This window comes from Cydia strobilella, chromosome 12, assembly GCF_947568885.1.
Source record: "Cydia strobilella chromosome 12, ilCydStro3.1, whole genome shotgun sequence".
NCBI classification, from domain to species: domain Eukaryota; kingdom Metazoa; phylum Arthropoda; class Insecta; order Lepidoptera; family Tortricidae; genus Cydia; species Cydia strobilella.
In genome coordinates this window covers 13,807,164-13,828,969 of record NC_086052.1, presented here as the reverse complement: position 1 = coordinate 13,828,969, position 21,806 = coordinate 13,807,164, and the positions used below count along the sequence as shown (strand labels likewise).

Sequence of the window (21,806 nt, the reverse complement as noted above, 5' to 3'; positions counted from 1 at the left end):
CCTAAGGCCAATTAGGATTGTACGCCTACGGAAACTCCATGCGATATGTGTAAGTTTGTAACTTTGTAAGCACTACGTGTGTAGGCCCATAAGATACCCTCGATACCCTATTATGACGCTAATAAAGGTTTCCACTGAGTGAAATGATAATATAAACCTAAGATACTTGCAGTATGCATAGATGGCGATTTAGTTCACAAGTCACAGTTATAAGCGCAGAGTTTCCAAAGTAGCATTTTCACCACAGACTAAACTGTAACAACTGCAGTAAAGGGTCAGCACGATTTAAATACGTTGATAAATATACCGTTTACACAGAAAAGTGTACCTATGACAAAAACGCAATACACATTTCCAGTATACCCCGGCCTCGCAGATTATGCACCGTTTTGGCATTGACAATACAAACTGAAATAAATGTCATAAACTAAGAAAAAGTGACCGAGGCCTCCAGTGCCCTAGGCTGGAATCGAACCAGCGTCCTCTGCTATCGCGGCAAGTGCCCGTGTGTTGATTGCCGGCGCCATCTCTCTCGATATCACCTGAGATGATCCAGTTAAATAGAAGGTCGAACCATACTGTTCTACCTTGATGGCCAGGGGGCGACATAAGCCTTCAGTAAAGAGTGCATATACTTGGAAAAATTTGATCTATGCCGCTGTGGCCCGGTGGCCGAATGGCACAGGCACCTGCCGCGATAGCAGAGGACGCTGGTTCGATTCCAGCCTGGATCACTGGAGGCCTTGGTCACTTTTTCATAGTATATGACATTTATTTCAGTTTATAATTTGTAAGTAGTGTTTCTACTTAAAATAAAAACAAATTAAAATATTTTCTGAAAATAATTTAATTTGTTCTAATACTTCTAATAGTATTAACAATACATATATCATAAGAGCGCCAGGTACTAGACGTATCCCTTGGCCAATAAAACGTAGCGTGCTCACACTCTATTGCTGAAAGGTCCTTTAGTCATCTGGTTTTGGAAAGATTGGGGCTAAAAGCTTCTGTTGTCGACAGATCCCGCAGCGTGACGCCGTCAACGTCGTCATACCCGGGCACGCCGCCTGAGCGCGGCAGCCCGCACGCTCCGCCGCCGCACCCGCCGCGCAACTACTCGGACATCATGCGCTCCCTCGCCGCGCGGTATAACAGCCCGCCTAACGAGTGAGTACCACCACAGATCTTGCACTACTAGGCGCCTATTTCACCAGACAAGTGACTTCTGACACTGACAATTTTACACAAAATTTCCGGGTCTTTAATGGTACGTTACATAGCGTTGGACTAGCAATGTAAGCAATGTACGGTGATTTGTCATTATCAATTGTCTAAGTGGTGAAACAGGGGTCAGGAGAGCGCCTAACGAGAAAGTGTATCTATCAGAAAGTACATCCTTTATTGGTGTCATAACTCTTCGTGTACGGTTCGGTGGGGTGGCGACAAGCGGCAAAGGGCCGATACAGCGTGCACTGAGGCCGCTTGCAGAGGTTAGCATTTGTTTAGTGTGAACGCCGCACCGCGCAGCTCCGCTCAAGCGTCTACTCAGTTTGCACACTTCTTGTAGTCAATACAACAAGTCACAACCAAGTTTAACCAGCCTATCTATAGATGGGCAGGATATACAATGTGTTGACGAATATACCTATCGAGCTTCTGGTCCATGAAGGCGTTAATGAAGGGCAACCTTCCACTGGCACTAAAACACAAACGTGGTCATTAACAGTAGCCCAAAAGTCCCGACTCAAGATTTGCCAGCGACCAATGGAGCGCAGCATACTCGGAGTCCGTAGAACCGATCGGATAAGGCGCTCCAAAACTGGTATCGCAGATGTGGGTGCGAAGGCCGCCAAGCTAAAGTGGGATTGGGCGGGACACATCTGTCGCATGCACCCAGACAGATGGGCCAAAATAGTGACCGAATGGGCACGACAGATCACACGAGGCAGAGACAGGCCAAAAAGGAGATGGCGAGACGACCGGACTCTTTTTATAGCGACTGACGAGTGGCGGAAGACAGGGGAGGCCTTTGCCCAGCACTGCAGTGGGACACAATATAGGCTATTCAAAAATAAAAATTTTAAAGGCGCATTTTCTTCGGATACTTACCTACAATACAAAACATACACGAGAGTGTACTATCAAGCACAACACAACTAAGATTTAGAATTTTAGACCTAGCTATGCAGCAGCCTTAGTTAAGTCTTATAATACATCAACCATTGCTAAATAGCAGGCCATAGAGTAATAAAAAAATAAAATCTCCGTATTGACAGGCTAAACTGGTCAATTCTGGTCTGGTTTGTGCATTGTAATTTGTAATCCAATAATGTAACATCAACTTCCGACAACAGTTGTGTTACGACATCCTGCGCAAAGGATGTGAACTAGTCTGGATTCAGCGAGTAGAGACCGCTAACGGTGCTAACACAGTATAGGCAAATTGACAGTAAGCTATAGTCGACATTTTAATAATTCTCATGAAGTCACGTCTACATTAAATTCACGGACACGATGACTTCCCTTTGGTGTATTTGTAGCAGTGTACCTATGTATCCTTATTTGTGCTATACTTTCGACTCGCATACACATATACATTTGTACAGTCGCCATCAGATATATCAGAGCGGGCAAGGTGCTCACATATTTCTGAACACGCACTAATGCCTTAACAATAGAGAAGTGTTCAGATATTTGTGAGCACCTTGGCCGCGCCGATATATCTGACGTCGACTGTACCTTTAACGGAACTTGGAATACTTTACATGAATAAATACTGGACAATCCTACACAAATCAATCTAGTATCACAGGAAACTCAATATATAATAGATGGATATAAATATGTACATAGAAACATCCATAACTCGTCGGGAACGAATATCCGTGATAAACAGAGAAAAAAAACCAAAAAAAAAAAAAAACAATAAATTTAGAGTTTTGAATGATTCACGGTTAGTTTCACTAGACTTATATTGACCGGGATATAGACCGTGATTACCTTTTGTATTATACAAAAAATACAAAAGGTAATCACGGTCTATATCCCGGTCAATATAAGTCTAACAATAAATTTATTCTAATCTTAATAGCACCGATCGCAGACGTTTCTGCTTGTTAAAAATTAATTTAGAAAAATAAATGCCCGTAGCGGGATTCAAACCGGGGACCTCTAGGCTTCGAAAACAGCTTCACTCCCAAACTAGGCTAGAAGGCCGTTTGTACAATATAAATCTTCTCTAGTCTACAGCCAACCACAATTATTCTAAGCTAATAGCTAGCTTACTGTTATTAAAATGTCTCGAAGAATTATCTCGAGGACCGGATGAAACGAATAAATGTAACTCGTAAAACGTTTACGATTTACGCAAAATGTGTCTCAATCAATAACGCCTGCCTTAATAAATACAGTTCACATATTAAATATACAATTAATTCGAACGTATTTTATTTTTCAAAACCGTACCTAATGTTAAAATATCTGAAATCTTAACTGAATGAATGCATTAATTATGCGGCGGCACTTCAAACCACTTTTCTGTAATGCGTCATTTTAACATTATTTTAACAGGTAGCACTAAAACCCTAATACAAGTAATTAGGAGACAAATATGTGTGATATCTTTTCTGTGTATAAAACATCAATAAGTTAAAAGGCTTATGTGAAGTTTTATAATGCACTTACCGATACGCACATTGTGATAATGGCTCGTGCCGTTTTTAATACGTGAGTCACGCCTACGAAATTCAGAAGTTAAAAGAGAATTTAAATTGATTGGTTTTGTTTTCTTTCCATTTATTCATACTTACTCATAAAAAAACTCAGATTGAAATACGATATTTTTTATTACCCATTATTTTGGTATGTTGGTATAGGTACATATTAAGTAACAAGTGTAATAACAACAAATTAAGTTAGTAGGTACAACAGTAGAAAGGTCCAAGTTATTAAGCCGTTCGTAACTGAGATAAAACTATACATAACGGACATTAATAAATTTATCTAGGTATTAATAAAGAAAGGAAACACTCGATCATTTTAAGCCAGCCACTTCCTATGTACTCTAGACATTTCACACGGCATGTCACAACACTACGACGGTTCACCGACCGACTAGTGATGCCCCAGCCAATTAGCATATTAATCGATTCGATAACTTACGTTTAGTCGACAAATTTACATGATTCGTGAGAACCGATGGTCACCACGTGAACTTATGTTATATTAATGAATTGCTCATGTTTCGGGGTTCGCTGACCTCTGTCAATATTAATTATTATGAATCAATAAGTTATCGTGTCTGTATCAGTCAAGAATGCGGAATGCAAGTAATTTGTCGTTTGAATTCTGTTTTAATATCATTAGGAGTTAGGACGAATATAATCAGTTAATGTTAATATTTAAATTTGGCAAAATGTATTCACAGTATTGTTTATGGTAGTTCTGTGTTATAATGACCACAAATTTGCTTATTGAGAGCTATGTTTAGAAATATTCTGTCACTAAAATAACTATTTCAACACATTCGCGTTAGTCAAACTATAGATAATAGTTATAATCGTTCTTCCTTGTACAGATAATTAAGCACCAGGCACAGGTCACGCTATCCAAGTCATTGAACTTAGCCCCTCGAGTGACAGGTGACGATCATTCCAACAACAAAAATACTAAATATATTTTAATTCCCCAGCTACTTCCACCGTATGAACGGCTTCGGCGCGGAGCGTGCGCCGGCGCAGGAGGCGACGGACGCGCCGCTCGGTGGGCTGTTCACAAAGATGGCGAAGCAGCAGGGCGGCCCGCCGCGGCTGCCCGCCTTCCCCGTCATGCTCGACATGAGCTCCACTAAGGTACGTCACTATTCATGTGTCACCTCACAACTAGGACAGTGTCGTTATTGTAACACAAAAAAAGTAGATTTTCCCATTGGTTCAACTGATTAGATATTATTTATCCAATGACCTACCTTCAAAATTTTTAAATATACGGCTGCTTTCATAAATTCCTTTACGTGGTTAAGATCTTGTCTAGGAGAATTCATGGAAGATGTCCCGAGACCTACTAAAGCTTTGCCCATGAAGATATTTACGTATGATGTACCATGAACAAATGACGTACTATGAACATACGTATTTACGTATATAAAAGAAAAACGTCTAGAAAATTGCTTTGAGTAAGAGAAAATTGTCATAGATACCTATACTTTTCGAGGTATGTAATAAAATTGCACCAAGTAGGTACATATAATACGCCTCTTGCCAATCCCACAAAAACGATAACTCGCTTGGTGTTCGATCCGAAAACAAATTAGCTCAGCTATGATTTACCATCGTAGGTTCACCCTCATTATTAAGTAAATTGAAATCTGACTAGTATTATTTTTATTCCAGTTTTACCCAAAACAAAATTTGAAAAAATAAACTACCTAGTATTGAGGCTCAACCAAAGTATTGACATAATCATCCCAATTAAGTACAAAAAACCGGCCAAGTGCGAGTCGGACTCGCGTTTCAAGGGTTCCGTACATTACACAATTTAAACAATGTATTTTTTGTGTCTTTAAAAAACCCGTAGGGGTCGGATCAAAAGCTAAGTAATTAAGTCCGACTCACGCTTGACTGCACATTTCTAATAGGTTTTCCGGTGATCTATACGTAAAGATCTATTTTGTGTATTTTTTCAAAATTTTTGACCCAGTAGTTTCGGAGATAAAGGGGGGGGGGGAATGGTTATTTTTTGCCTATTTTCTTGAATAACTTCTAAACTATCTATCTTAAAATTATAAAAAAATATATTTGAGATTCTCACAATGAGCTCTTTCATTTGATATATAACACGATATAGTTTGTCAAACTTTATTTTTTAATTTTCTCATTTACCCCCCAAAAGTGGCCCCCGTGTTTAAAATTAATATGTTTACGTTACATGTCCATCTTTGGGTCACAAACTTACATATGTGTACCAAGTTTCAACTAAATTGGTCCAGTAGTTTCGGAGAAAATAGGCTGTGACAGACGGACAGACAGACAGACAGACGCACGAGTGATCCTATAAGGGTTCCGTTTTTTCCTTTTGAGGTACGGAACCCTAAAAAGTATCTTGTTCAAATTGCGTTTCAGAAGAAAACGCATCGCGTGCGTAGTTAGCGGTTAGAGACAGGATGTCGATGATCTAAGCAAACAATCAGTTCAGTTGCCCTCTATTATATTAGATTTGACAAGACATTTGATATACCAGTACTACAGCACTACTAACATCCCAATGATGTCACATAACTGCCTTTACCTTCTTTGTTCGCTGGGACTGTACAAAAGCGAGGCAAATCATTTTTTATCGTAAAAATAATCAAAAATACTCGCAACGTTATTAGGTAATCCTCGTTACTTAAGAAGCCACTGCCCCTATGAAATAATTTACGGTCAGCTGAGTTTTCATTTCAAAGCACGATTTGAATTCATATTAATTATTATATGCCCGTACTCACTGACCTTCCTGTCTTAATTGCTGTTTTACCCGGTATCATAGTTCACGGCTGTGATTAAAATGTCTCGAGGGATCGTAAAATTCATAAGGCTCTATCACGCCTAGCATCTAGAGGCGAGCGCTCGTTTATGTTAATTTGAAGCTCTTTAAAATCATAATGCGCGGCGGGTAGCACGCTTCCTTTCCAGCAATAATGAAGGCAATTAAATCTGATAAGGCTCATGACCTTTACACTTCCTTGGAGTGCAGATAACGTGGAAAGAGTGTTAATTGCGAGGGGTTTAGGCTCGCGGCGCGCGCGCCGGTAGGGTAATGGCAGCGCCCCGCCCCTGCGCGCGCGCCGCCGACTCGCTCGCTCGACTCTCCACTGTAAAAGGAACTGGAGCTGCACTAATTGGCGGTGGCACGCGCCGAGCGCCCGCGACACGCTAGTGATGTACTGATGGGATGTGAAATCAAACCGCCGCTCGACTTTTAAATTAGATGACTTTTTACACACGAGTGCAGTGAGCACGCGGATATTGCAGCGTTAAAATTGTTACAGTTATGACTGACTTTCTAATAAAAAAGCGTAATGACACAAAATGGGCGTTATTATATTTGTCTCAATCGTCAGCGTGTCTGTATGACACGAGCGGATTACTTGAGTTGGAGATACTTTATTACTGGGTAATGATGATATCGCTCACATGTTGCAATGAGGGCTACAATAAAGCTGTTTTCTGAGGCAATTAGCCGTAGCATCGGGGTTGCGTCACGATCTTCCGCTGCTGATTCAAATTAGCTTGAACAATCAATTAAGCTGCATTCTATTATGGTCACGGGGGATCGCCCACAGCGTTGGTCGGTAACAAACGATTACTTTCAGTTACTTACTCATGCAGATCCTCGATAGCTTGGGCAAAGTGAAATGTCCCGTTTGCTTCATCAAATTGATGTCGTATTCTAACAAACGTGTTCATCTTTAAAAGGCAACGGGTAAGGGTAAATAAATCTCGCCATCTGTTTCTCAGCCGGCGCACGCGTTCATTTCACGCCGCGCGCGTCTGAATTTTATATGAAATTAGAACGCATGAGCCTTTTTAGTGAGCAATTAAAAAAGATAGATTGCAATTTGACCCGCGGGTAGCTAGCGTGACGGGTGGGTACGTTATTATGATGAATGCTCGCGCTCTCGATCAGATAATGGCTCACCTTTTATGTTTGCTCAGAGCTCAACGGCTCAGTGCCGTATGCCATCTGACCAGCCGAGCACTCAACGATGGATCAAACCGAGGTCGACGACACTCATTGTCTTAATTTATCAAATTAAAGAAAGTCGAGTTTCGCTACCTGCTTTTTGTAGGCAATTATGAAACGACTTTATCAGGCTTTGAAAGACAGTTGCCGGTTCAAAATAAATCATAGTTAGCATTGCAGCGTAACAAACTACCTGTCATTAAGTATGCTTTGAGAAAATTAGCAACACATTTTAGCTACTCGTTTTGCTTAGACATAATTTATATCTTCTCATTTGAATTTGGTCTTGAAATACAAACAATAAGAGTTGCATGTACTTGATTTATTCTCTGGCCTATTAATGTTTTGTTTTATTATTAACGTAAAGTTTTCACAGATTATTATCGGTAGTTTGAAGCACTTTCCCAACCCTAATTTACATAAAATAGTCCCGCCCTAACGTCGACAATGTTCCCCAGACGCTGCTAGCGATATCCCGAGTGGGTCGCGGAGGGCGCTCGAGACGCAAGCGCGCCGGGACAGCACCGGAGCACTCGCCGCTGGATCTGTCGGCGGCGGGCGAGAGCGCAGCCAAGCGCGCGAGGCTCTCCGCTAGCCCGAGCACTAGGAGCGACAGCGGCGAGAGGGACCCGGTGTCTAATGATGGTGAGATACTATTCTAATATTACATAATACTGTTCCCGAGTGGGTCGTAGAACACTTGAGACGCAAGCGCGCCGGGACAGCACCGGAGCACTCGCCGCTGGATCTGTCGGCGGCGGGCGAGAGCGCAGCCAAGCGCGCGAGGCTCTCCGCTAGCCCGAGCACTAGGAGCGACAGCGGCGAGAGGGACCCGGTGTCTAATGATGGTGAGATACTATTCTAATATTACATAATACTGTTCCCGAGTGGGTCGTAGAACGCTTGAGACGCAAGCGCGCCGGGACAGCACTGGATCTTTCTGCGGCGGACGAGAGCATGGCAAAGCGCGAGAGAGACCCGGTATTTAATTACAGTTTAGATATACCTCTAACATTAGGTACGTACACAGTCGTACACTGTATGTGTAGGTATGCATAATAGTATGTATACACAAATAAATAGTTACAGAGGACGCTCAAGCTGAAATCATCCAAATGGACAAACACCTATATTGAGTTGTGCTACGAGTATTTGCGCACATTGTGTCAAAATTCACTGTATGATCAGTTGGCTCATGATAACAGCAGTTATCGACATGATAATAACGTCCTCTCTATATATAATGACGATATCACGTCACTTCATTTTGCAGATTTTAAATATACGAGTAGATCTACCGATATATATGTAGAAACTAAATATAGAACTAGGTACTTACTTAGAAGAAATATTAAAGTAGAGATTAATATCAAGTGCTGTTGCATAAGGATATTACTTGTTCTCTTATTTCCATTTTAACATACATACGACCGTATTATCATTAATAGAGTTCAAACTGCAATACGAGCAAAATAAAATAATAAGCACTTTTGATAACGTTTGACAAGTTATGACATACGTTGATTATTAGATTTCACATTGGCAAAGTGGTTATTAGAAAAACGTTATTGTCAGCAATACTTCTTGATAAACGATCTAAACATCATACGTGTACCACATACAGCACTATCAGTAAACCTTTTCCACATTGAAATAAGGTCTACAAAACTGTGTTACTAAAACTTGAAACTTGTTATGTACCTATTACAGTTTCAATCATAATTAGTGTTCTAAAAATTATTGCTACATTGTTTAAAAAAAAAGAATGTAAGATTAACAAAGGCCTTGCGCTATTACCGGTTACTCATTTTAGATTTCACTGATATACTTACTCGTAAATTTAATTGTAGTTAACTAGATAACCAGAAGCAAATTACTACTGAAAGTTGTTTTAAACCAACTGAGATCCTATCTAGGTATTACGTTTCAGACGCAAGCTGACAAAAATCTAGAAACAGCTTATACTGACTCTAATATCCTAGAACCTAGACATTCAAACGTACATTCTCGTATGGCTTCGTTTTTTATAGTAATATTTAGACGACAAAAAAAAAACATTACAATAAATATTAGATACGAGTATCACATTAAAATATTGTTAACATTGGCGGTGGATCTTCTTGCTGTATAACTTTTCTTATTATACTATTTGTCCACTGTATGTTATTTTATGTCTCTCTTCTTTTGTCTGTTATACCTGTCATGCCGTCTCACTTGATGGTCTCATCGGAAAATCAGCGCTGGAAGTTGCTAGCAACATGCTGAGATGTGGACATTTCGTGGCACTTTATTCTTTCTATTTTTTTTTTGTTATATGTAAATTGTCTCGTTTGTGTTTACGAACAAAAATATGTCTATTTCTAAAACTACTTCAGATACCCACGCGTACGAAAATAAGAGTACCTTTACCTAAACCACATGACAAGAAGAGCTGCTTATAGTCTGTTAAACGAACTAATAAAGGGTTGAGTTTATTCAAAGGTAATAAAGACAATTTTTTACTTATTCCAAATATTTCCTTAATCCAGTTTAGCCGACTTGGATCTTAGTAAGTAATGGTTATCTTTGAACAAACCGCTTAACATTCCTAAATGATTCACCGATCAAAATTTCGAACCAATATTTCTTTCACATTTAGGAGGCAATCCACTAAATGCACCAGTCAATTAGTCTAAATACTCGACGGCGTTTTTGAAAAGCAATTATGTTTCAATATCTTTAATTGCCGCTACCGAAAACTAAATGTCTTCGCGTTGAAATTAATTACTATGAAATACGGGTCCGATCTTATGATGAGTTTTGGTGGGTAATTTGGTAAATGGATAATCGTTATTTTCTTTTTACTTATATTGGACTGGCCCGCTTGGTATTTACGCGTACGGGTCCGTTCCAAGTTCCAATTACGATGTTATAATTTCATGTCAAAAAAAAAAATATTTTTTTTTTTTCAAATAATCTCCTTTTTATGAATCAATGAATATCACTTGACAGGATTAAAATTAGTTACGTTGAGTTACGATTTTAAGCCTATAGGAAGGTACATACTAGTTATAGTTATCATAACAACGCAAGTTTAATCTTTACTGATCAATTACGTATATCGTCCGAAATTACAAGCCTTTTAGAGTTTACCTATTCAAGATCATATTACAAGGTTTACTTTTACATATTGTAAGGTTAACTTTTGTTTAGGACCACTGTCCCGATTCTAGAAGGTTTATGGAACAATGTGATTTTATGCAGCTTGCCCGGCTGGGTTCAAATGGGTTTTAAATTCTTCATTTTTCATTATTAAATTTTTCATTTCCGTACCTAATAGGTAAAAAGGACCCCTTATAGTGCGACTGTCCGTCCGTCTCTGTCACATTGCTAAATATCTAGAGAACTACTAACGCTATTGATTTGAAATTTGGAATAAGTATTGCACAGGCTAACCCACACGCATTGAAATTGTTATTTTTTGCACAGAGCGAGGCGAGGCACGAGACTGCTTATGTGCGGAGGCCCGCGCGCGCCTGTCGGCGTGGACGGTCGACGACGTCTGCGAGTTTGTCACGTCCATCGACATCTGCGCAGAATACACAGCGGTAAGTTCACCTCACTATAACAAAGAAACAAATTAAGACTGCATATAGTGCATATATTCCCCGAATGCCGTTTCGATATCTATTACTAATGCGCAAAAAAACCCGCTCTTACTTCAAATTTAATGTAGATACAGTACCTGGCGATAAATATTGCACGTCGGTGTTTGTTAGACAATTGGCTGTTTACGACGATTTCCGAACACTGGCGACCGTCCATCAATCATCCTATTTATTCATTGTCGTTTCATATGAAGTAAATACTGCACTTTATGGACTTTATTAGTTTACGTCAAATCGACGTGTAAACTTTATTTTAAATATGACATCTTATGACAAACGTCACATACATAGGTAGTATGTGATAACGCTCTACGAAGCCGAAATTAGCCGAATCTCTTTCTAAAGACAGATGTCCAATATTTATCGCCGGGTATGCTATAAAACAACTGGAGTGATATGTAACTTCGTCTATCTTGAAAACATATTTAGCCAAACAAAGTTCACCGGTAATCTAGTGACATAGCCACTTTTTGGAAGTGGTTTGTCGTTCTTATTTGCCTCTTATTGTATATTTATTACATGACAATAAAATGTTATGATTAAATAAATGTTAATCGCGAGAACATATATAAGAAATTAAAACAGTCAATACATTTAAAACGCCAACACTATCATTGAAACCCATAACTTTTTATGAAAATTGAAATATACAAAAGCACAATCTCCTGCATCCGCGCTTAGATTTTCTAACAATTGCAGTATTTGTTCTATCGGCCAGGTGCATCAACTCTCGTTTGCAAAGTAACGGACCGAACCTTAGTGCTAGTATAAACTAGTTCTTACGCCCTGCCTGACCCCAACCTGATATCTATACGCATCAATAAATTTCACAAATTCAATTTAACGGTTAAGTCGCGCTCTATTTCCTATAATTTGTTTTATATTCAGGAAATTGCCGGTGTGTAGAGTTCGTCATGACGCTGACTAGTGTAGTGTCGTAAATATTACATTGATGCTGCCTGTACACCAATTAAAGTCATTAAGTCATATGTGAAGGAGAAATTAGGCGATGGCATGTACCAGTCATAAAGACACAACATAATATAATATAATATTTTAAACATACCGAATTTACTGATTAATTTGAATTAGGATTTCACTCCAACTTTTTAACCTTTAGGTAGTGGTAGTTTAGGTAGTAATTAAAATTATTGCTACTATTCTACAAATAATTGTACATAAGACTACAATTTTAAAGAGTAAATAGGTGTGTCTGCAATACCTACACAGGACTTTACCCATCAAACATGATATTAAAAGCTACATTAAGATTTCGTTTTCTGTAATACGAAAAACTGTATGTTTCTGTATGTTTTGTAGCTGTTGGTACTCCTTAAATAATAAAATAAAATACATTTTTAATTCGGAACTTTTAGAAGTCGTATTTTTTTTTGCCTGAGTTACTAGCGCTCCACTGTTATCCAAGACATGTAGCTCTGTAGGCCATGAGAATACACAATATATGGACGGAAGCCGATCAGCCCAATTATGCGCCGACACTAACAGCACACCGAACTAACCGTTGTTAGACTTTACTGCCTTGCGATAAGGCTCAAGAATGAAAAAAACCGGCCAAGTGCGAGTCGGACTCACACACGAAGGGTTCCGTACCATTAACTATAAAAACGGTCACCCATCCAAGTACTGACCCCGCCCGACGTTGCTTAACTTCGGTCAAAAATCACGTTTGTTGAATGGGAGCCCCACTTAAATCTCTTTTTTATTCTGTTTTTAGTATTTGTTGTTATAGCGGCAACCGAAATACATCATCTGTGAAAATTTCAGTTGTCTATCACAGATCACGAGATACAGCCTGGTGACAGACAGACAGACGGACAGCGGAGTCTTAGTAATAGGGTCCCGTTTTTACCCTTTGGGTACGGAACCCTAAAAATGAAGAAGAATGTTATTGCTAACCTGTCGTATAATATGCCACGAATAAACTATTTCTATTTTAAGAATGATGAGCTACTTGTGTCAACGATATACGTGAAATGAGTAACATCGATTAAAGCTACGAGAACAAATCGGTGGTCTCATCACCATTATCGACTTTCCTACCGCACATTACGCTTGATTAAAAAATCTAACTGCGTCGATAATTGTACATCCGCCAGATTTGTTTATGGTAGCAGTTTAGTATTACTTACATACTAAAGATAATCTCAAATCATGATCTTTGATTATTAACAGGCTTAACAGCAGCTTGTGGTTAACATAGTAGTTATCGTTAAATAGTCATCGTTCTGATTACCATGTTATGAGCAGGCATCGTAAACTGCGAGCGAAATCCATTGAAGTACTAGGGTTGTTGTCAAGTCAGAGTACGTCATTTCAATGGATTTCGCTCGCAGTTTACGATGCCTGGTTATGAGTAAAATGTGAAAATAAACTTTTTTTTTACTATAGGTTCACAACGTTTTTACCTTCACGTTAAGAAAGAAAATGGTCAAGAATTATTAAAAGACGATCTCATTGACACATCTAACAACACTCGACACGGGGCAATCTAACAATGCGTAGTTATAGTTACCGCCGCGGCATTCAACTAAGCTCAAACATTATGCACCAAACACAGAAAAATAGACTTTACTACGTTATTGACAAGATTATAAATGAAATGAGTTATAATCGTGATAAGAGGCAGATGTGATTGCTGTACACAATGAAGACATCAGTCGGGTTCGTCACTCGCAATCACGATTGCCGCTAGTAATCATTCAGTTTCTACACCTCGTGGTTACGCCAGTGTGCCCCGACACCTGTGTTAAGGCGTCGTGTATGGGTACTTTTTGTCTTTAATCTAGTAGATACAAAAAATATAGGCTATTGTTATGAATTCATTCTCTATTTCTTTTATTTTTTTGCTCTTTTAATTGGCCAGCGGATTTATATAATATGCTTAGTATAAATTTGTTCTTATGTCTGTCTGTTATACTAATTTAACAACTCTGTTTCGCCAACTTATAAATTTTCGTGTGATATTAACAATTTGCCATATACAGTCTGGGTTCATAAGTAAAACCCATCCCTATAAATCTTCGTTACTTGTCGACTGTGTGTCAATGTCATATTCTGTCGGTGAAATAGTGGCCATTCACTCAGTAATTCGTTATTAATTCTTCTTTCTTTTGAATGAAAAACGCCAAACTATTGTTTTTTATCATGCCGATTCTTTTTGAGGAAGGACTAGTAAGTATTTTGTTACGAGTGAAACTCAAGTAAACCCTCGATGTTTTCCAAGCGCTGTTAGGTTAAACTATCATTTCAATAGATATGCTTCAGAAGATACATTTGCTGTATGCGTCGCCTTAACGCGTAGGTGTAGTGTATAAACCCATCGTCTTACATTAGTAGATTAGAGCTAGAACATTGAGCGATCATTCACACACGGTATGTATGACACTGATATATATCTGGACTTTGATTAATTTTAATATAGCCGCGTATGGGAGCGTATATCAGTGATACATGAGTGCAAAAACTAATTAACACTGGAGCTCTGAATTAATTACGAAAACACCTTTTACTTTTAAGTGAAAATAACATTTTTAAATGTCAGCTACTTTATGTTATTAATGCAGCGTTATTATATCGCTCAGCGTAGTAAAAATATATAATTAATAAGTATAACCTGTAAAATGTAACTGTATGTTGGTACAGTTAAGATTAACGGGGAACTACTTTTGCTAATAAGCGATTTCTTTCTGACAACTATCTTGAAAATGCATCATTCCGAAAAACAATACAAATAGACTTATCGTCAGAGATGTTATATATAAAAGCTATGTTTTAGATATTTATAACTTAGGTTCAGTAATCAAAATAACAAATGAGCCTATGAAATATTTAAATGAATATATTTGAATAAGTATGAACGAAACTGATCCCCGCATAGTGAACGTCAAATCATCAAACGAACTTACGGCATGCCACAGCATAAAATCGTGCCAATAATAACTGCTGCTGATCTGCCTATATTTTAGCATTGCTATTGACTTTACATTAGCATGGATGGTTTATTTGGCGTTTGCTATTGAGATACAGCCGCTACAATTTTCTAGGTCTAGGTTGTACACAAATTGTACGATTTTATGCGGTCTGTGGCGTTTGCACCGTTATTACGTATTAAGTTAGATATTTTGAATAGTTGTGGGACTCGTGGGTAATATTTTATCGCTGACCTGACGTCACATAATTTTGATGCAGACTAAGACTAGGTAGTAGGTACGCTGGTTGCGATATATCTATGGCGATTTACATACCCACTACTAGAGCTAAATATTTAATGTCCTCAACTTTCGGGAACAGAAAGACGAACGATATAAGATTAGAAATAGGGTTTGATTAGCACACTTCCGGTGGGGACCACTAAAAACTATTTTACAAAATCTCAAACCGTTTACAATTTATTTGCGTCTGAGGTTGAATTGATTGTTATACCCCAACATACAAGATCGATCTGACCACTACTATTAGTATAATAAAATCTTGTTTAATAAATTATTAGTACACACCTATACATCTCTTTATACTGCTAATTATAAATCTACTAAAACAAGTGAGATAAATTCCCGACAACACGACGTATACATGCGACCAGTGACAAGGTAATCACCGCGACTAGCTTACGACTGACGACTAACGACTGACGGACAGACAACGCTCACTACGCTCTTTACCACGCTAATGGGGCATTTTAAAGGGCCTATTGCCAATTAATGGATGCCCTGGACCGACTGTCAAAGTAATTTTTTTCAATAACATTCCATGGCTAGTTTCGGTGAGATGATGGGAGAAAAATCTAGTACTACCTTTTCTAGCGAAGCGTAAGCCATCTTTGTAAAACATGTTAGTAATTATCGTTCGACATGCAGAAACGCACAGCTATTTGTCTTTACAATGTTAAATAAATATTTTTTTGCGACAACTCATAACAGTCTTAGACGCATTGTCTAATGTCTAAACTATATCAACTGGTTATGGTTATTTGATAATTTCGTATAGTATGTAACTTGTTTCAAGATAGAAATTGAGATAAACAATAAGGATTCATACATTGTTTCATCATATATAGGTCCAACAAATTAACTTTTATGACAAATTATGTTTTTTCATGAACAGCATATAAACCTTTATTGTACGAATTGTGATGTCGCTTGACAAGACAATAAAATTTGTGTTCCATGTTTAAATTATATTCAAATTAACTACATAACGATAAAGTTGTTAACACCTCAATATTGACAGTTTTAATTACAATTGCATAAATGTCACGATTAATAAATACAATATAGGTGGAGTTATTATAAGGCAGTATTCATACAATAAAAACGGGTACTTTTTATTAATAAGTTAATTTTTTTTGTGAATAGAATATAATATATCCTACATCAATTTTAATAAATACCTAGCTCATAAAGATGCCCTATGGTTATAGAACCACAATAGCTAAGCCATTAAACACAGGTGAAGCAACTAGACAAATGCTTGTGTCCAAAACGGCACCGCGTCAAAGCACGACGCCGCGAAACATACCATTTGTACCCCATGAACATGATACTTGCACAACACCATGGAGCTAGTGGAGAGAGTACCAGCAGGCTGTACTTATTAACACGATTCCTTATTCCATATTGCACAAATATTTAAGTAGCCCGGGTTAATAGTTGCTAGTACAAAACAAACTGTAAACATTCTTTTACACATGAATTAATAAGAACAAGTGAATGAAGTTGAACATACCTGTGGATACACTCTTGAACATACAATAAAGTTATTCGGTTGAGGGCTAATGATGTTCAGTTGCACTGAAAAAGGTTATGACAGTGCGCAAAGGCGAGTGAATATGAAGAATCTGAAATCTTTAGTGCAGTGGGCTGAAGAAAATGTAGACAGTAGAAAAATTACAGCGATCAACATTTCGTCTTAATTTCTTTGATACTATTCTCATATTTACTATTTATATATGCTTGACGATCATGATAAGAAGATAAGCATAATTTTGACATTGATGCAAATTTATAGTGCAATTTTTATCCTGATATAAATAAATCTAAATCTATCTGTAATCCTAATACGGACGTAATAAAAGCCTAAGATCTAAGATTTCCAAAAATATGGCTATACAGCGGTATAGCCATACCAAGTTATGCCCAACTGCAGTGGAGCCGTGTCTGCGCATGCATTACGCGACGTGAAGCAAGCACACGTGGGAAAAGAGATTAAAATATCTATAATATTTGTATCGGTTGTTCAATATTTGCACGAGATGCATGCGAATTTCAGATTCATAGTTGGTACCTAATTCGGAGGTTATAAGGGTACATTTATGGTTAAGATTTTTGATAGTGTCAAATATAAATGCACCAATTTATCTATGAATGTAGGCATTCTGTATTGTTACAAAATGCACACGTAAAATACTATCAATTTGTAAAATACAAACGGCAATCAAATCCAAAGAGCGATAGCTAATTTTTTTCTTAAACCAGCATATCTAAAAGGAATGTAGTTCTGAATAGCCCCTAAAAGGATGATACCTCATCATTTACCAACTGCTACACCAGTGGGCGACTTGCCCTACAACCGCATCAACCAGAAATGTCGTAACCGCAACCGCAGTCTCTTAACATAAGCCTTTACGTATAAACTAGGCAGTACAGTAGTCAGATCGGATTACCAAAGATTTATTGCTAACGAAGGTGTCGTTCTGAATTCCGTGGCAATTAATTGTGTCCTAGATAATAATTTTCAGTTAACCAGACAAATGATTTATGCAACACCTACGTAAAGGTTACTGGATTTAAGGGTTCTGTTGAACTATTCAAATTGGAACTATGAAAAAATCTACATCTGTCACTTTAAAAATTTTTTTTTTTTGTCTACGATTTTTTAAATAGTTTGTTAAAGTACCTACCTTCTCATAGTTAAAGACAGATGCGCTGTACTCGTACTAAAATGTTTCGTAACATCTCTAAATATCGTCTTCTTTGTTTTAATTATTGTTCTTTTCATTTTTGCCACATACCTAGTATAACAACGTTCGTTATTTAAACTTGCATAATATTGAATGAAAATAATGAAGCTCCTGCCTTCGTACTGTAAGTTCTATTCCTAGTATTATTTTAAGTGCTAGCGGCCTAAGCTAAGACCCACAGAATGACCTAACACCATCAATTCATAATCTAGTTTCCAAACCATCAAAATTCGTCAAATCGAAAACAGCATAACCAACAATTGAAAACGTTCCTCCGGTGATCTGTTAGCATTAGAACATTACCGCTTCCTCAAACCCGAAATAGCCTAAGTAACTAGGATTTCTACGATAGCGGCTATTTGGGCTTGTAAAGGTCGGTTTAGGAACGTTCTCCATACTTCAAAAGTGATTTATTAGTTTCGAGCGTATGTTTATAATGGAGCCCATCGCTCCGTCTGCATTGTGCATTAAACCCGTACCCGTATTAGCCGTTTGCGCAACTTTTCGTGCTTCCACGTACAATCACACCTTTTGCACGCTTATTCTGTAACTGAGCCATATTTTACACCTTTGAATAACCCCTGATTAATCCATTTCTACTCCGTTAGACTAAGGAAACAACTGTACTTTTGTAAATGAAGTGCGCCTGAAATAAAGCTTTTATTTTAAACTGAAACTTGTTGCATTATTATATTTATACATTTTATATTAATGGAAAAAATGGAAAAGTTACGCTTCCGGCAGGACTTGAATCCACAACCTCCGCAATGTGTGGGTTTGCAAGGTTCTGGTAGGCTTCCGTAGCTCAATTAGTTTAGAGCAAACGCAAGGATTGCGGAGGTTGCGGATTCAAGTCCTGCCGGAAGCGTAACTGGCTAGTTTTTCCTTTAATATATAATTTGGAGTATCGCACGCAGAATGCTTGTTAAATAATTGGTTTAATATTTATAATTTGTGTAGGTATAATACAGGCATTACATTACTAATTAATATGAGTAAACATAGTAGTTACTATGTTTACTGTGCAGTAGCTGCACAGTCTTTCCATATTATTAAATCGGTTTCCTACCTTTTACTTTTTTGGATAAAAAAATAACTAAAAGTGTCGGTTATTGGGTCCTGTCGGTCATTGGTTCCACTCCCACTACGTTACTGGGATACCTGTCTAAAGTAATAATACCATTTTTAGCTGTTAGTGTTTGATTTTCAAAAACTGAACATGTGTACATTTAAAACTAAACTTAAATATCTCTGAATGTTACTTGATCCTTAAATCGCTTCTGGAATACAGCCATCGTCCATTGTTGTGTAAATCCGGTAGACGTGCGATATAAAAGCTGATTATTGGCAATCCGTGTGACAAAGGATATTTAGAAACCGTTTCACGCCGTTCTGTGGCACTTTATAAGACGGATTACTAAAATAAGGTCATGCTCGTAAGTCCTAACGAAGACCCGCGAAGTGCCTGTTAGAAGACCTTATTTACATTTTCATAAGGCTTACGAGTGGCCAGCTATCCGTGTTTATAAGTGTTAATTTTAATCCAAATACGTGTGTGTATAAAAAAGTTCCGTTATAGACAGCGCACAACTTAACGTATTAAAGGTAGGACCTTAGAATTTGAAACAAATTCAGTCGAACGAACTTCATGTTCCTAATCTTGTTACCGTTTAGTTACGTCGGTAATTCAGACATTCAACAAGCGATATTACTAAATGTTTACACAATTTGTACATAAGATTTGCTTGTTAGAAAATTGCATCGAATATACCGCGTATAATTGTAAATTGATTTTATACTGTAGGTACTTATTAAAATAACCTGTCAGTATCAGTAGAATAAATAAACTATACCTACTCATCCCTTTTTCGGGTTACAAGAAGAGGAAAAGAAAATGACAGTATGATTATCTCTGCCTATGCTCCACTGACAAACGACTCTAGATTGCCAAATTACTCGTATATTTCCAAAGTTGTCCCTCACATCGAACAGCTGTTGCGACACGCCGCGTCACGGCGTCGCGTCACGCGTCACGCGCGCACGAGTCCTGGTGACAATGCACAATTAGGAGTAAGTGCATCTGGGACGCCATCGGAGGCTGCCAACTTGACTATAATATATATAAAGACGTACTTACGTTGCATAAGTGACACAGTTTAACGCGTTTTAGATTACTGCTTAACTATAATATATCTTAGGTACGAAGTTTTTTGTGTAGGTAAAATACCTACAGTGCAAACAAGAAGGAATGATGAAAAAATCTTTAAACTATGGCTTCGACGGACGATGGATGAGAAGATATGGTTTACAAAGGATGAAAGGATGAATTTTCGTAGCCCGAAAACATGTACGAGGCGACGGCAATTTAGGAATGATTTATCCAAAGCCAGACTAAATTCAAACAACCTAAAACAGAAAAACATTACTCTACAGGCTTTTTCAGTCGAGTTTTAGTTATACAAATTGGAACTAGATGTCATATAATTAACCTTGACCGAAGTCGTATTTCTAAGGTAATGTCCCAACGTTATTGACAGTTCGACCATGTGCGACTTTGGCAGCGATATTGCAAAATTCCAAAGAAATTTTAAACATATATATATATATAGTTTTAAATCTAGCGGTCACTATTTTGCCAAAAATATCACTGATTTATCCTATCATGGACAAACCTATGCAAATGGGGATTCCGAGCTAAATGCATAGATGTAAATCTATTGGTATTTCGATGCATTGATCTCAAGTATATGTGCTTCTTATAAAAGCAAGCTTGCGTCAACTACTTAAAGTTTAAATTTGTCAATTTTTCATTAAGAATGATACGAGATTTAAGTAATATGAACGGGGAAACCATTGCTAGTTTTATAGGTCGTTTACACTAGATCTGAGTCAGATATCGCACAGGCAAACATGACATGTTGACTCGGAATTCCCAAATCTATTCCCATTTAGATGGAAGATCGTATCGATACCGATTCAGTGAATGGGCGATTTTGTAGTAGGGAAATTATGCACATGAATTTTAACCTACGTTTATTTGTAACTCACTCATTTAGTGGTCGCTTTTGTGGATTTCGCTTTCGCTTGTATCGTTCACGAGTTGATTTATTGTTGTAGTAATAGGTTGCACATCCAGGACACCCATTCTCTAATGTCTTATGAGCTCATTTCACAATTGTGTGTCTTCATATGAATCCACTCCACAATTAAATGTAAACGAAAGCACTCGGTCACGGCGCGGGTAAATGCCGAACGCGGGCGTTCTCTGCAATTGAAATCTCTTTATCATCAAAACGTCCATATTAACTTTAAATATCACCTCAAAAACAAACAATGTACGCCCACGTCATCACCCCGAGCCATACACGACTTACATAGCAAAGCCTCAACTATTGTTAAACTTACTGCAAACTTACAATCGCAATTAATAAAATAAAGTACCTTGCAATTTTCTACCT

The 21,806-nt window shown here is 37.9% G+C and overlaps 1 protein-coding gene across 1 annotated transcript in view; it reads left to right on the top strand.

Moving 5' to 3' along the window:
- LOC134746225 (uncharacterized) overlaps positions 1–21,806 on the top strand; it is a 202,362-nt gene that overhangs the window by 136,376 nt on the left and 44,180 nt on the right. The window contains exons 3-6 of the mRNA XM_063680552.1: positions 1,021–1,167; positions 4,691–4,850; positions 8,181–8,367; positions 11,191–11,309. Of these exons, the coding sequence (XP_063536622.1) occupies positions 1,021–1,167; positions 4,691–4,850; positions 8,181–8,367; positions 11,191–11,309 (613 nt within the window). The remainder of the gene's footprint in view (positions 1–1,020; positions 1,168–4,690; positions 4,851–8,180; positions 8,368–11,190; positions 11,310–21,806) is intronic.